The sequence below is a fragment of the Perna viridis genome, chromosome 10, assembly GCF_037379345.1.
Source record: "Perna viridis isolate PV_CMFRI_1.1 ecotype Kerala chromosome 10, ASM3737934v1, whole genome shotgun sequence".
NCBI lineage: Eukaryota > Metazoa > Mollusca > Bivalvia > Mytilida > Mytilidae > Perna > Perna viridis.
In genome coordinates, this window is record NC_142454.1 from 25,216,169 (window position 1) to 25,233,932 (window position 17,764).

Genomic DNA, 17,764 nt, shown 5'->3' on the forward strand with positions numbered 1-17,764 from the left:
ATTGGTCGAAATCCACATTGTGACATTTTTTGTTTCGTTCTCCAGTAACAATTGGTGACATCATAGATGGACCATTGCTAAAATTTCCACAACTGTTATGATGTTGCAATTTAATCACTAGAGGTGAGATTTTGCTATATTTAACTTTCACTCATTATGGAACCTATATTATCAAAGGACTTTGATAATTAAATATTTCAAAAAGGTATTTTACATTTAAGACACCACAATCTGGTCGTGATTATAGTTGTAGAACAATACTCTGCTTTTCAGTATTCCTCAAAAAATGATTGCTTTCAAAGTCATAAAAATCATTTTTCACAGGGCAATCTTTCTAAGTACAGGCTCAACTAAGAATCATGCAAACAAAGAAAAAGGTGATCAGTCAACATCTTTAAAAACTTTCTACAAACTGATAGTTTAAAAATTCAGTCAAATTTATGATAAAAAGATGAACCTATACTTAAGTACCAGTCTTTTAAAAAATTATGCAAATTCTGTAAAATGTGATACCCCTAAAAAAAAAGCTACATATTTTTATTTTTGTTGTTAAGTTGCTTCGTAGGTCTATATGGTGATATGTATAATGTTTCATTCCAATGTATCTGCTCTTAGGAGATAATCCACATGGAAAATCCAATAGTTTCTATTGTATTTTAGTGTCATTTACAGAGTTATCTCCCGTAATTTTAAATTCTACAGTACATTCTTTACAATTTTTATCTCCTATGAACAAGGATTATGTGAAAAGACACATATTACTTTCTATTCAATATGACATTTAAACAAAATATTAAAAATAAAAATATGTAGGCTTTCCAACCATGAATCACATTTTGCATGATTCTTAGCTGGAGTACTACTTAAAAAGCAGTAAATCATACTAATGCTATGCATCTGAAAGTCCTTGTCCTATACTAATTGATGAATTCCTTACTTTAAAAGACTCCATATCAGATATGAGACATGCACTTTGCATTCTGGCTCTGAGCTGGGCTCCCTCTGCAGAAGTACCAAGTCTAGAATAACAAACATGTGTAATTAAGAAATATTCAAGCTTTTTTGCTTTAAAACAATATGTACATGTATAATAGTTTTTCAAGCTAGTTTTGTTTTGTACTTATCATCCCCTTTTGAACAAGTGAAAATTTCTCCAAATATCATCAACTTCTGAAAATTGAGGATAATTCACTTCGGATTAGAGAAACAGATTAAAAGACTAGTTAAAAATTCTCCCCAGCAAGTACTGAAATATAGTATAATGTAAATACTTGTTTAAAATTAAAAGATGAAGATGCAGCGTTATGACTGTACATATAGATTAACCAGCAAGATTGGTTTTGTTTAGCCAATGATTGGTTGATTGATTAAGGTTTAATATCCTGTGGCAGACAGACTAATTGAACAGACCCTGCTTTATACTAGTGAGTCACGCTGACTAGGATCTTTACAGTGCTAGAAGCAACAGCCTGCAGGTAGGCATGCCACCTCACTTGGACACATTATTCTGACTTTGAACCAACCAGTTATCCGTCCTCTATATGCTGCATGCTTCGAAGCAAAGAAGCAATGACTGCCATTTTTTAAAGTCTTTGGTGTGACTTGGTCTGGGATTGAACCCACCCACTTCAATACTCAAGACCAGCATGCTTCCTCAAGACAACCAAGGTGGTGTTTTGCCAATGAATCTTTACAATAAACCTTCCATAAACAGTATACTTAAAATTTGTTCTTACTTAGCTAGGATTTCAGCATGTTCTTCCAACATATCCTCTGTCATGGGAGCTGGTTCCTGTGTAATAGGAATAAATAAAGGTTCATTATGGTTCAACAACTTTATATTGCTACATGGAGAAAGTCTCCCTTCAGGCTTGTGGGACACAGAATCCCTAAACTCTGAAGATTGTGATGTGTCCATTGATTCACTTTCTTTCTCATCAACATCTTTTTCCAACTCTGTTCGAGATTTTGAAGGTGAATCTTCACATTCATAAAATTCTTCATCAGCAGAACTACTTTCACTATTCAGTCTTTGACCTGTATTTTCACTTGATGACCTAGTTCTACTTTCACTTTGATCATTTGAGTCACTATTGTTTTCTGCCTCTATTTCAGAAGAGTTCAAGTCTAAGTTAGATTGACTAGTATAACCTTTGTATAATGTTTCTCTCTGAATTTTTTTCTGTATACAACAATTCAGCATCTGAAGAGAAAAAAATGATATTCAGTAAAACAAACTAAAGCTGCAATAAATGTATCTACAAAATATAAATGTCCTTGCCTCTTAAAATCAATAAGCTAAAGTATACATTGTAAAAACACAAAGTTGAAGTAATGCAAGTCAATATGGTACACAGAGAATGATCAAGCTGCATACCAATAATCAAAAAATTCCCTAAAAGGACCCCATAGTAGTAAAAAACCTATCCAACAAACAAACAATGGACAGCAGTAAAACTTCCATGCTGACTCCCACTTGTGAATACTGTGAACTACTGAAAGCCCTGTTTTTTCTTCGAAAACTATCTTCTAAGTCCAAATATCCATCTGCTAAACAACTCTCTGACACAGAAAGTGCAAGAATCACCTCTGCAAAGATGGTTTTGTCAAAAACAGGTCTGTTTTCATTCAGTAAATACTTTCTGTTAAAGTTTAATAGCCAGTAAACATACTTACTTGTAACTTTTGGTATAATAAACATGATCCCAGATGTGGTGCTGTTTTGTTGACTCTAAGAAGAAGGATTCAAATTTTTACTGTGAAAATACTTTAATTCATGAATAGCAATTTTCGTGGATTACAGAAGAAACAGAAGTTCCTGGATTCTTGCATTCATGGTTTTGAGATTTTCAGGATACACATAAATGGGAATCTTCTTTATGTTGGGAACCAAATTTTTTGCTTTGGTCTACCCACGAAAACCACAAAAATTGGTATCCCCTGATCAGTAGTACTTTCACAGTAATATACCAATAAATTTAATTTAATACAGTGACAGTAAAGCATTATAATCAAAGGACAATGTGTCTTGAACCTATGACACAAGAGTAGTTAGTTATATCCCTATAGGAACTTGTATCCACACTATTGCACCAGTGATACAAAGTCCGTAAACAAATTTTTTTTACAAATCTTGTTAAAATCTAAATTCATGAAAATATGCCCTTCTACATTGAGCAACCTAACTCTTGATTAAGTTCATGAAAATCAAACAACTGAAACACGAGTAGTAGTCTATTTTCTGTTCAACAGTTACGGGAAAAATGTATATATAACATCCCATATATCCACAAACTTCTTTACAGGGGAGGTGAGTTATACAAACATAAGAAATAAAACAGGAGATCTTGTTCTAGTCTTACACAGTCTCTTTTTATCTCCTTCATGAATTATCATTTATCTGGCAGAATTGCATAAAAGATCTATTGTTTAATTTTGAAATTATTGTGAAAAATGCAATAAATTTGAAGTATAACTTCTACAGCTAAAAATATTGAAATTGCATTTTTCATGAAAATGACAAAACTGCAATGATTCAAGCATGTACAATTTCTAAAATTTACAATATATGTATGTACAGATATTACAATATGATTACACTGATAAGAGAGTAAAAGACAGTAAAATTATATATATGTGTTTTTCAAATTTGATTGCAATAAACTCACCCTTCTATTTCATATTTATTCTCCCATCTGTACCTCATCTCTAGAACAAACTCCTGCCACATTTGAGCTATCCCTTTGAGACCTCCATAATTTTTGTTAAGTATACACAAACACACTGCTAATCTATACACAAGACTGTCCGTAGGGGCTGTTTTCAATCTCTTTGGTAATGACTAAAAATAGAATTAAATCAATACTAATGTAAATGATCTGTTAGTTACATTGAAAAAATATTTTAAAATATCTTCATACTGCAACAGTCAAAATACACTGATAATAGTGCATCTTTATACTGCAACAGTCAAAATACACTGATATTAGTGCATCTTTATACTGCAACAGTCAAAATACACTGATATTAGTGCATCTTTATACTGCAACAGTCAAAATACACTGATACTAGTGCATCTTTATACTGCAACAGTCAAAATACACTGATATTAGTGCATCGTTATACTGCAACAGTCAAAATACACTGATACTAGTGCATCTTTATACTGCAACAGTCAAAATACACTGATATTAGTGCTCTATGGTCACTGACTGAATATAATTTTCAGATGTGATATCACAAGTGTTACATTGTTTTGAAGTTGCCAGACTGTTGCCCATGGTTTTCTTGCTTAAAACATCATTCTTTTTTTTTTTTAATTTTGCAGTATAAAGACAATAACTTAAAACATCATTCTTTTAAAACAAAAATGCAGTATACAGACAATAACAGTACACTGACTTGACAAAAAGTTTACAAATTTGGCTCATATTTTATTTTCCAGACTCTAAAAGCCTTGATTAATAAAGCAAACTATAATTAATTAATTATTTCTAGGCCCTCCCAAATCTCCTTTAATGTAGCATCACTTCCATTTTTTAATTGCCATATAAACAAAAACAAAACTCACCCCTAATAATTTTTTCCTTCTGCCAATGAACAATAAAAAGAGCACCTTCATAAGTTTTTTGGGGGGATAAATAGAAGAGAAAAAGAAATGCCTCCCTCTCTTAAAGGTTTCTATGCAAAGTGGTCTGAGAACATACAAATTATCTTTGAATGGCCTAAAATAAAAAATCCTTTCCAAAAGAGAAACAAAACAATAATAACTACAGCTCCTTCACCAAACTTCAAAACAGCATCTGACGTTTGAAATTCACTCTAGATGCTGCAGCCAGCCTTTCTAAAAAATTCCAAGAATTTTGAAAAGTCAGGAAAAATTTAATGATTAAGAGACTTAATTCAATTGTCAAACAATGTTTGATTTGAATTATGTCAGAGAATTTCTGTCTGCAGCAGTTAGTAAGAGAAGAAACAAACAACTACCGCTGCGTGGACCTTGCTCTGTCACTGCAACTCGAAACCTGATTTTATAGGTTTATGTTAAAATAAAAAGTCAGGAAATTTGGAAGTACAAAAAGTATGCAATACTATAATTTTACATATATGAACCTCAAGTAATTCAGCAAATTTAGGATTATTATTATTTTCACAAGTAATATCCACTTCATCATTGGCTTTCTCTAATGGATCTTTAGCATCTGGAAACAGAAACTGAAAGTAGAAAAAAAATACAAACACTTCAATCTGCAACCAAAACTATGAAAAACATTAAAAAATGGTTCAAAGATAGAAATGGCTGACTGCAATAAATTTGGTAAACAGAAAGGTGACAAACCTGAAATCGTACCCCATGATATGGGACCACATACTGATGCCGTGTACTAAATATCTAGTGGCTGTGATTTATAGTTACTGAGAAAAATGTTACAAAATATTTTCCCTGCCAGCCTAACCAACATTAACCATTCTGTAAGCTGATATGCATGAGTACAACCTGCCCGAAAATTAAAGTATTGGTTAATTCTTATGTTTCTTATAGTTTCAAAAAGCGTTCAGCTGTCTTATAGTGGTTTTGACACTTACACATGAGAAGATACATCATACTCCATTATTGTACTTATCAGTAGGACTTGTGAAAGTAAGCATAGGAGAAGATACATCATGCTCTATTATTGTACTTACTAGTAGAACTTATAAAACTAAGCATAGGAGAAGATACATCATGCTCTATTATTGCACTTACCAGTAGGATATCACTGATGTTGTCTTGTGAGATTGGTGCCTCCTCCTGTTTGACAGCTAATCTACTTCCTGCTTTAGACACCACATTACTCAGGGATGGTATGTTATAGCCAACTTTATTCTCTGTCAGTCTTTGTAATGCTTGACTTATATCAGCAGAGTGGTCTAAAATTAAATGGAAAGAAAATTGCAATAACATATCATGAAATCAGTTTTTGCTATCTCAATACTTTGTAGCCATATTTTAACAATTTTTTTTGTAAATATGCAACTTATTTCTCATTACTCTAAGTAGCAGTGAATGGATTCATATTAGGTTTTAATATAAGGTTTAAAACTACAAAAGAAATGCTTAAGGGTGTGTTGCCACATCATTTTGGAATTAGGCATCAAAAGGGAAAAGCCATTTGAAAATTCATACAATAAATTTGCTGGTTTTTGTCCATTTGTTTTTATTCTTAAAAAAGATAAGTTAACAAGTATATCATAGTGATTTGAGCTTTTGCAAACTCAAAAATGAAAACCAATGGGATCCCCATGAATTTAAGGAAGTAAACCAAGGGTAAGGGATACAACTCTTACAAATAATTGGAACATTTGCATTCAGCATTTTACATCAATCTCATGTAAGCATCAAAGTAATTTGGACTGATTTCTGTTTCAATTGAAAGCTTGATAGGCTTTGAAGAAATTGAACATGATACAAACATATCACTGATTTCAAAAGTTATGTCCCTTACCCTCGGACTACCTCCTTAATGAACTTTCAACATTTTTTTTTTTCAAAAACTTATGCAATACTAGCAATAGTGCATTCTAACTACATTGATTTCAATTGCATTTATTACTGTGTTAAAAATGAAAGCACTGTAAAGCACAGTTCTATATTGACCAATGAAAGACCACAGATTTCAGTATTCTTCTGTGTTTTCTGCGCATTTGTGTAAACCGTGCACCCCTTCTTAGCAAGAGAGATTGACAAAAAAAATTAAAAAACTATTTTCCTTGTACAATGCCTATTGGCAAGCAAGGACAAATCACCAGCAGAAGACCACATTGAGATAAAAAGATTCCGGTTAATACATTGAAATGCATATCCTTTCACCATAAATCTTAAATAAAAGTATTTTTTTTAAGTTTCCCTGCACTTGCAAGCCATTCATTGATTAAAATAATACTATATATAGGTGGCATCATGTGCATGTACATGTAAATAAAAAACATAACTATAAACATGGATCTTCTTATTGATTCAAATTAAAGTATACGAAAGATATTCAATTACTTACTTCAAGTAGAATAATTTTTAATCATGATTAATATAAATGCTTACCGTTTTCCACTTCATCTGAGAGAATATTCCACAGAAGATCTTTAGTAGTCTCTTTACTATAGCAGTGTTTCAAGAACTTTTGTAGATAGGTACCTGTAGGTAAAAAACAAGTATGTAAGTATAATCATTCATTGGTGAAACCTGTCTAGACTGACCTCCTAATGGGCTGTAAAATTGTCAGCTTACTGGTAAACAGATATTTAATTTTATTCTCAGGTTCAAAATACAATTTAACTGGTTTTAAGGAATTAAGTATCAGTCTTAGTAATAATTATGCAAATTCTGTAATATGTGATGCACCCCAAAAAAAAAAGGCTACATATCATTTTTGCTATTAAGTAGTTTTTTAGGTCTATATGATGAAATGTACCAGTATAATCATTCATTCCAATCTGTCCGCTTTTGGGAGATAATTCACCTTGATAAGGTCTCACTAACCACTTCCGGGTCAAATGGCCACCCCCCTATGTAGTACCAAAAACACACTGAACCTAGACATATGCATTGTAAGTGCATTATTTGTGTGTATTATGATTAAAAGTAGTCAAAATAAAGCTGAGAATGTGTACTTTAAAATCATATATGTAATTAACTACAAAAGTGTATGAATATTGTGTACATGTGTGAGTAATTTGCCTCCATGCTGTCAGTTAGCAGAACAGGTAAAAATGTGGATTTTCAGTATTATTTATTCAAGTAAATTTTGTGAAGAATTTCTACTATGATCGTACCATTAGCATAATGATTTTGGAAGCCTTATTTTCCAAGCTTCGCAACGGTATGCAGCTTTAAGATGTCATTTGTCCTGGGAATTCACAGTGAGACTTTGAAAATTACTTTTTTAACATGTAAAGTAATGGAAACGTTAGAAGTGGTTAGTGAGACCATAAATTAAATTATGGCATATTTCAGAGAAATGCATAATTTGAGGAAAATTGCCTTTCCTGGTCATTATTTCCATTTTCCCATAAAATCAGTATAGTGATATTGGTAATCTGGCTATATTTTAAGATGTGCATTGTGCAAGGTAATTTAAAAAACACCATAGCAACAAGATTTTTATCAGTAACAGTGACTCATAACTTGACGTCATCCATGAAATACACAACGTCACTGCTTGGGATATTCAAAGTACTCAAATAGTCACACAGCACAGACTAAGAATCACACAGTAATGAAATAGGTATGATATAAATTGTTGAAATCTGTTCTTTTTTCATAATGATAAATGATATTTACTATTACAACTTCTTGAATTATCATAGGTATCAATTTGGTGTGACAAGTTAGTTAAAATTGTAATTTTTTAGTAATTTAGGGAAAATATCACTGAGGGGCATGATATAAAAATGACCATTTCTTTGTAGTCCTATGTCTGATTTTGATAGTTTTGGTCTTATTAGACTCACAATACCACAAGCTTTCATAAAATGTAAAAACAGAAAAACATAAAAACTCATAAAATGTTTTTAAGGTCTCACTAACCACTTCCGGGTCAAATGGCCACCCCCCTATGTAGTACCAAAAACACACTGAACCTAGACATATGCATTGTAAGTGCATTATTTGTGTGTATTATGATTAAAAGTAGTCAAAATAAAGCTGAGAATGTGTACTTTAAAATCATATATGTAATTAACTACAAAAGTGTATGAATATTGTGTACATGTGTGAGTAATTTGCCTCCATGCTGTCAGTTAGCAGAACAGGTAAAAATGTGGATTTTCAGTATTATTTATTCAAGTAAATTTTGTGAAGAATATCTACTATGATCGTACCATTAGCATAATGATTTTGGAAGCCTTATTTTCCAAGCTTCGCAACGGTATGCAGCTTTAAGATGTCATTTGTCCTGATAATTCACAGTGAGACTTTGAAAATTACTTTTTTAACATGTAAAGTAATGGAAACGTTAGAAGTGTTTAGTGAGACCATAAATTAAATTATGGCATATTTCAGAGAAATGCATAATTTGAGGAAAATTGCCTTTCCTGGTCATTATTTCCATTTTCCCATAAAATCAGTATAGTGATATTGGTAATCTGGCTATATTTTAAGATGTGCATTGTGCAAGGTAATTTAAAAAACACCATAGCAACAAGATTTTTATCAGTAACAGTGACTCATAACTTGACGTCATCCATGAAATACACAACGTCACTGCTTGGGATATTCAAAGTACTCAAATAGTCACACAGCACAGACTAAGAATCACACAGTAATGAAATAGGTATGATATAAATTGTTGAAATCTGTTCTTTTTTCATAATGATAAATGATATTTACTATTACAACTTCTTGAATTATCATAGGTATCAATTTGGTGTGACAAGTTAGTTAAAATTGTAATTTTTTAGTAATTTAGGGAAAATATCACTGAGGGGCATGATATAAAAATGACCATTTCTTTGTAGTCCTATGTCTGATTTTGATAGTTTTGGTCTTATTAGACTCACAATACCACAAGCTTTCATAAAATGTAAAAACAGAAAAACATAAAAACTCATAAAATGTTTTTAAGGTCTCACTAACCACTTCCGGGTCAAATGGCCACCCCCCTATGTAGTACCAAAAACACACTGAACCTAGACATATGCATTGTAAGTGCATTATTTGTGTGTATTATGATTAAAAGTAGTCAAAATAAAGCTGAGAATGTGTACTTTAAAATCATATATGTAATTAACTACAAAAGTGTATGAATATTGTTTACATGTGTGAGTAATTTGCCTCCATGCTGTCAGTTAGCAGAACAGGTAAAAATGTGGATTTTCAGTATTATTTATTCAAGTAAATTTTGTGAAGAATTTCTACTATGATCGTACCATTAGCATAATGATTTTGGAAGCCTTATTTTCCAAGCTTCGCAACGGTATGCAGCTTTAAGATGTCATTTGTCCTGGGAATTCACAGTGAGACTTTGAAAATTACTTTTTTAACATGTAAAGTAATGGAAACGTTAGAAGTGGTTAGTGAGACCTAATTCACTGGTTTCTACTGTATTTTAGTGTCATTTACAGAGTTACTTCCCTTAATTATGAATTCTACAGTACAGTCTATATAATGTATATCTCTTACGAACAAGGGTTGTATGAAAATCCACTTGTTATTTTCAGTTTACTGTAACATTTTAAACAAAATACCAAAATAAAAATATATAGGCTTTCCAACCATGTATCACATTTTGCATGATTCTTAGCTGGAGTGACACTTTTAAAAGTATCTGGTTTAGACAGAGTTTTGGTTTATTCAGGGTTTCACTGTACAATGTAAATAAGGTATATAAGTCTCATCACGTGACTCCGTGATTTCATGAGAATGGGTCCTCATCTCCCATTCAAATGCATAGAGATTTGTCATTAACATAGCATTGAGTTCAATGTTAAAAGCAAAATATATTTTGGTGAAAAAAATACTGATAAAAAATGAAAAATATCTAGTTAAACTGGATAAAAATGTTAAGAAAAGCATAGAAAGAGAAGATTTTGCATAGTGATACAGCGTTTTCATTTCCCGGAAGTGAACAATAAAATGCAGACAGGTCTTCAAATTTCAATACGTTCTACATCTAAAATTCCGGAAGGAAAACTAAAACTAGAACGAGACTTACAAACCCTATTATAACAGACAAGTTTCAAAGGGACAATACAAGTGGATTAAACTAAATTACCAGAATTTTTCAGGAAAAAGTACAATATATTGAAGTGAATGACATCCTATGGTTTGTTCTACATGATACTGGCATATGTCAAAAAATTCTATAACTGCATTGAAAACAACACTAATGTAAGGAAAATTATTGGGTTAGATAAGACAGATCTAAATATAATTAAAATTAAATTCTAATGTGACATGCTTCATAGCTCTTTAGACCACATCCATGGCAAAAAATGGTAAACAGATGACCAACATTTCATGCCACTCATAAGTTGCATCTTTTAAAAAATATGAAGAAACTAGACCAATTAGAATTGAAATAATTCACAAAAACTCTATTTTATCATTGTTTTACCATGAGCTGGCCATTTCTGTTGTTATTTATCCCTGTTTTACCATGGGCTGGCCATTTCTGTTGTTATTTATCATTATTTTACCATGGGCTGGCCATTTCTGTTGTTATTTATCATTGTTTTACCATGGGCTGGCCATTTCTGTTGTTATTTATCATTGTTTTACCATGGGCTGGCCATTTCTGTTGTTATCTATCATTGTTTTACCATGGGCTGGCCATTTCTGTTGTTATTTAACACCTCAGTATTGCTCAGGGTAAAACAATGCAACATAAATGGCCAGCCTGTGGTATAACAAGGATAAAAGGGATCTTTCTCATGATTTATTTCTTAATTAAAACTTGAGACAATAACAATACTGGTATTAATGTATGTATTAATGTGGACTACCCCCCAAAAAAGATATAAAATATCCTTATTTTTACCAAGTAGACAATCTGGATCCTCTGTCTTCTGGATCTTAGCAGTCCATTGAGGAGCCTGCAGTGGATCTAAATCACTGGAAATATACATAAAAACGGAATTCAAATTATGTACATGTATAATGATCATATCAATAATTAGGGGACTTAAATAATGGTGTTTATTTGTTTCAGTGTCCTTGCTATTATGAAGGTATTGCATCATTTTTTAAAGATAACTATCATACACTATTTTTGGAAAAAATCAATATGCTACTTCCATTCTACTGAAGTCCAAAGTTTTAGTTAAATACTTCACTAAATTTCGTATTTTGTTTCAAAATACACTCAATTGCACTGTCTCTTAGGAAATGGATGGAAATAAATTACCTGTAGTTTTGATTTTCAACAATCATATCTTCTGATAAACTAGACCATGTACAATTCAACTGCAAACAGCTGAAAATATAAGTAAATCTTCATTATGGCAGCAAGCCCTAACAGGTGATATGTAAAACTTGTGACATTTTCAGTCAATACCTTCAGGAATATAAACATAAGTTAAGTAATGGGTGAGGTCACAATCTGACAGATTTTACACAATCAATGTAAAATCAATGCTGAAAAGTTTATGACATTGTGTGCTCAACCTAAATTGCCGACAATCTTTATTAAAGTGTGCTTTAATCTTGATATCAATTGCTGACAATGTTATGGATGTGTGCTCAATGTAAATTGCTGACAATGTTTATGGATGTGTGCTCAATGTAAATTGCTGACAATGTTTATGGATGTGTGCTCAATGTAAATTGCTGACAATATTAATGGATGTGTGCTCAATGTAAAATTGCTGACAATGTTAATGGATATGTGCTCAATATAAGTTGATGATATTGCATAAGACCATGTACATTAACCTGATAATGTTAAATATCAGGCAGGTAATAACATCCTGTATGAAAGCAAAAATATCTAAATCACTGACAAAACCTTTAATTATAACAAACCTAATGGGATCTTCTGTGGCGCCAAAGGGGAGACAACCAAATGATGAACAACCAATCTCATCTTCCATCGGTGATGATAGGTCTGTCACAAAAAAATAAAAAGTAAATCTCATTCATTTTAATCTGAAAGTTGGAATTGCACAACTACATATCTAAGAGATGATGAAAGATCAAGGCTTTAATCAGGTAAGTTTTCAGCATGAACTCCTTTTTAAGAAATGGGGTTGACAGTATTATTTTTTTCCAGATATAAAATCTGCAAACCACCAAAAAGACTGTAATTAACCAGGAATTAAGATAGGGTACAAGACGCCTACAGTTTAATATAGAGACCAATTACAGATTCAATGGAAAGAGGGTGTACCAGAAACACACTCCACTCATTAATCATTCCATTTCCATAATGAGAAATCAAAAATAATTTTAAAAACCAAGAACTTTTTGAATAGTAAATTTGTCATTATAAGTTAATATTAAATTGTTACAGCTGTTGAATAACTTTCCCTAACCAACCAAGGTTAACCAGACATTTTTCAATGTTTACCCAACCTTGTAAATGACAGGAAACTAAATCTATTTTCCTAAATAAATTTTACCTACAACCTAAAAAAGTTTAGTATCACGGTCATGCTTATAAACAACATACCGGTAATTTGTTTACATAAGCATTGCAGGATGTATGTACAGCATTCAGATTAATTACTTTTAAAACAACTTTTAGGCCAAATTTTGCTGTAATTTGAAAAAAAAACACATGCTAACAGGGGATATAAAATCACATTCCTTGACAATGGTTATAAAATAAATTTATAGCTTATCTGAAATTGTTAGTGTTAGTTGGTTGGCCAGTGTTATCATTAGGGAATGTTAATTAACATGTATTTCAGCCATTCTCCATCACAACTTACCATCCTTTCCTCTCACTGTATCAACAAGATAATATAATGTAATGATAAATCAAACTAATTTGTTTCATTCTTTAAAGTGCCACTTTATCAATTCAGTATTTCAAAACATGTTTTGGCTTCATATGCAAATAGCATAAATAAAATGGTTTCATGTCATCACGTAATAGTGATGTAATAACCATATGATTCACAGCTCATGGGAAACAAATTTTTATTTTTTACATGGTTTACAGTTATGGGATGTCATCTGTCCGGTTTTATTCCAATTTTGCTCTCTCCTATTTACTCATCATCGTAAATAAGTCACAGCTTGTAAATTTGATGCTACTATATTGTACAGTCAAAGATTCATAGATTTGATAAACCGAATGAATTTATTGATTTTCAAGTTGACTACATGTAACATCAAAACCTATAACAAATTTATGTACCAGTCCATATAAAGTTCTGGCACAACCTATGGTGTAGAAAAACCAAACAAAAAATGATACTTTTCTCTAATATTTTATATAATAATAGTTCTTTATGTATTCAGATCTGTATTTCTGAGGAAACCATACATTATTTTCCCAAATGAAACCAAATCAAGAACAATAACCCTTGCAAAGTGTCAATTCCATACACAATCTATATAATTTATATATTGAAAGTACAACAACCAAATGACAAACTAAGACTGGTTATGTGGTCTGTAACTGCCTCTAAATGAGAAACTAAAAATGAATTCAGTAGGTTTTTGATATGCATATATCCTCTCCAGTCTGATTTTTATAAAGACTGTTACATAATATCTCACAAAGAACATTGACAACATATCATATATTTGTTAGTGCATATAAATACAAAGTAAATATCATAATTCTAGTTATTTGTATGTTAAAATTTTATAAAAAAAAAATGAGCTTTGATTATAATAAATAATACAATGTACTAACCTGGTGGTTCTTGTGGCCAAGGGGAGTTAACCCACTCCTGCAACTGGTAAGTAAATCTGACAGCCACATCAACAGTTGGTCTTGGTGTTGCCTGGGTGGCCTGTAAGTTTTAAATAATACAAGTAAAAACAAAAATTATAAACGAGTGAAGCTCATGTTCATATTGACCAACTGAGAAACTTTTGTCAAGGCAAAATGCTACATCTCTAACCAATGAAGCTTTGAATTGTAATCAAAACACCACCTAGGAAAAACATTTCAAAGATGCAGATGTTATTTGGTTGGATCTCCTCAGATATTTTCAAAAAAATCTATGTAGGGTTATGGTAAGAAAAGGCATTTTTTTTGCTAATTCTAGAACTGCTAAACTGTAAAACCCGGTAATGTTATATGGACTGAATTGCTTACAAGCTAAGAACTTGAAGTGATGTATGATTTTCTCTTTTCTTTAATCTAAATAATCCAGATTAAGCTTCATTTGAAAAGTATAATATAACAAAAAAATCATTATGCCCAGGGTCATACCGCAATATATGGACTGGTTAGTCACCAAAAAATATTTTTTAAGCTAGCCTCAGCTATGCTTCTGTCCAGATAATTTTTGAGACAACCAGCTAGTTCATAAACTGCCGTAAGACTCTCAACACTGTGATCTATTTGTTACATAAAAACAACTTGTGATGACAATGTGCATTTGTATTTGTTTTGTACATATATGACAAACCACATCTTACTAAGATTTCTAATCTCATTAAAACAATGAAAAGTATACGTCAATGTGAATTGCAGCCTACCAATTTTGACTTGAACACATCCAGTAGTCCAGCTAAGTGAGAGTACTGCTGTGGTATTCTACTAAGATGTAATACATCAAACTCTATTGACATCTCAGGCATCACACTGGTCCCACAATACATCTGTCGCCATGGTTGCTGAACTTGTATAAACACTGGAAGTGAACTGAAAGTAGAAAGTGAAAGTAAGGTCAAATAGACTCCACATTGATCAGAAAATACATCCAGCACCACAGTCGCTCAACCTACATAAACACTGGCAGTAAGAAAGGTCAGACTAATGTGTTATGTATACTCATATTTACTTGATAAACAACTAAGGCATTCTTTATCTCCTTTGACGCCTTCTACAAAGGAGAACCTAAAAGATATTGTAAAGGCTTATTCCTAAAATTAGTTTTGTACCTTGATGCATTGGCAAGGGCTATGGAAACTGAACTAAGTAGAACTTTGGCTCTGCTCTCATTATCTATGATCTTGTTTCTGTCTGCAGGTGATATCACCATAAATTCTTGTAGACCATATCTGAATAGAAAGCCACAATACATATACAAATGTATAACATTACATAAAATATATCATCTTGATATATTTTTTAAAATGAAAAAGAACTCAGGGTGTTTCCTAAATCTTTAAAAAAAACATACATGAGAACAACTTTATCCATTCCCTATACCCATTCACCAAATTTGAAGGAAATCCATAAAAAAATGGAGGTGCTATGAAGACGACAAGCCTAAATCTTATTTTTTAATTAAGTCCCCAACCAAAAAAGTGGTCCTCTGTGACTGGTTTCTGTGAAAATCAATCCAATCCAAGCTTTTAAAGGTTACAGACCACCAATTCAACCAATGAGCATTTGGAACGTACGCAAAAATAGTCCTACACAGAAATTACCCCTGTTCCTCATAGTGCTGTGAAAAAAGTTCTCATCTCATTTAAAAAATTTAAACAGTTTCTGAAAGGAAAAACATTTCTGTACATTTTATAGGTGCATTTTGCTTCTTGTGATGTGAAGCCTAATCTCCATAATGATTTCTAAATATACCCCTATCTTGTGAAAACACTGGGATTTCCCATGCTATTTATAGACACTTCACTTCCAGTGACCAGTACTGCACTGCAAGTCTGCTAACCCCACATGCCATTCTGAGGATTGTGAGCTGACATATGTAGAATCATGCTGATATATAGTTCTCTGCAGGTTAAAGTTAAGGTAAAGTCCAGAGAAGCCATTGAATATTGTGAAATTAGCATAGAAGCCTATGGGAAGTGGAATTAGTGGTTTTTAGCCTAAAACCAATAAGCAAACTTTAAAAGAAATAGGTAAAAAAACTGGAGGTGCTATCCAAGTGACAATATGATATGATGGATGCATGGAGAGATGGACAAACAGGTCAAAATATTACACTTCTGCAATGCTTTGTGTGGGGTATTAATTTAACATGACTTTAATAGAAATCATACAGAAATACAGATTACAGCACACTTACAACCTGCAGATTCAGTGAGCTTTAGAAAGGAAGACATTATCTGTACTCATTAGATAACAGTATACTTAAAGCCTGCTGATACAATGACCTTTAGATGGGAAGTCATTATCTGTACTCATTAGATAACAGTATACTTAAAGCCTGCTGATACAATGACCTTTAGATGGGAAGTCATTATCTGTACTCATTAGATAACAGTATACTTACAGCCTGCTGATACAGTGAGCTTTAGATGGGAAGTCATTATCTGTACTCATTAAATCAGTCAACACTGTTGGTACTTCATCTACAAAACCATGACATTAATTGAATTATTGAAGGACTTAATTTAAAATTGATAAAAAAAATATATTAAACCTGATTCAAACAGAGGACTTATTCATGTTGCATGAGGATTTATGAGAAAATTATAGGTACCCTCCAATAAAAAATTCAAATGCTATTTTAATGCAAGATATATTTATATAATGCAAACTGACCTTTATTCTAAACATGATTATTAATTCCATGTTCAAATTTTAAGTCGTCCACTTTTTCTCCATCATCTGGATTCTGCCTATCCACTTAATTATTATAAGTCCCTCCCCAATCTATCTCTCTCATTGTGGAGCTTATTATACCCTTACTTCTATCCTCCTCCTCCTCCTCCTCCTCCATCTCTACAAATCATTATCTGAACTTGATTATCATATACCCCCTTCCCTCCTTCTTATGTCCATAAAAGATCTTTTCTTACCCTCTCTCCTTTCTTCCTCTTCCACATCATTGTCTGGACTCTGTCTATCTACAGAATTAGTCTTACTACCAGTCACATTCAGATAAAAGTAAGTAATCAGAAATCTAAAATCAGCAAAACTAATCCCCTCCTTTTTCTCTAACCAAACTCCTTTAGAAAATTCATCCTAGAAAAAAGATTAACAGATTGTCATGATGTTTATAATAAGACTTTGTATAATTTTGGTACATTAAAAAAGTTTAATTCCCGTTGAAGCTTTTATAACAGTGTCTGATGTAAGCTGGAGACTACAAGTGTTGAGATTTTTCAGCATTCATTGGAGACATTTAGACTGCTTTTGGCTGTTTGGTTGGTTTGTTGTCTCTTTGAAATATGAACCGCCTAGTAGTGCGCTGGCCTCAA

The 17,764-nt window shown here is 32.2% G+C and overlaps 1 protein-coding gene across 5 annotated transcripts in view; it reads right to left on the reverse strand.

Annotated features, from left to right (window-relative positions):
• Positions 1–17,764, reverse strand: part of LOC148605111 (rab3 GTPase-activating protein catalytic subunit-like) — a 37,143-nt gene that overhangs the window by 4,069 nt on the left and 15,310 nt on the right. For 3 of the 5 annotated variants that reach the window (XM_088548708.1, XM_088548706.1, XM_088548710.1), the window contains 16 exons: positions 17,363–17,528; positions 16,834–16,912; positions 15,539–15,658; positions 15,134–15,299; positions 14,340–14,439; positions 13,405–13,419; positions 12,497–12,578; positions 11,880–11,948; positions 11,514–11,587; positions 7,079–7,171; positions 5,747–5,910; positions 5,113–5,214; positions 3,669–3,841; positions 2,677–2,731; positions 1,737–2,203; positions 938–1,019 (listed from right to left, as the gene is read on the reverse strand). In XM_088548708.1, coding sequence (XP_088404834.1) covers positions 938–1,019; positions 1,737–2,203; positions 2,677–2,731; positions 3,669–3,841; positions 5,113–5,214; positions 5,747–5,910; positions 7,079–7,171; positions 11,514–11,587; positions 11,880–11,948; positions 12,497–12,578; positions 13,405–13,419; positions 14,340–14,439; positions 15,134–15,299; positions 15,539–15,658; positions 16,834–16,912; positions 17,363–17,528 — 2,007 coding nt within the window. The remainder of the gene's footprint in view (positions 1–937; positions 1,020–1,736; positions 2,204–2,676; positions 2,732–3,668; positions 3,842–5,112; positions 5,215–5,746; positions 5,911–7,078; positions 7,172–11,513; positions 11,588–11,879; positions 11,949–12,496; positions 12,579–13,404; positions 13,420–14,339; positions 14,440–15,133; positions 15,300–15,538; positions 15,659–16,833; positions 16,913–17,362; positions 17,529–17,764) is intronic. The other 2 variants (XM_088548709.1, XM_088548707.1) reach the window with 1 other exon arrangement.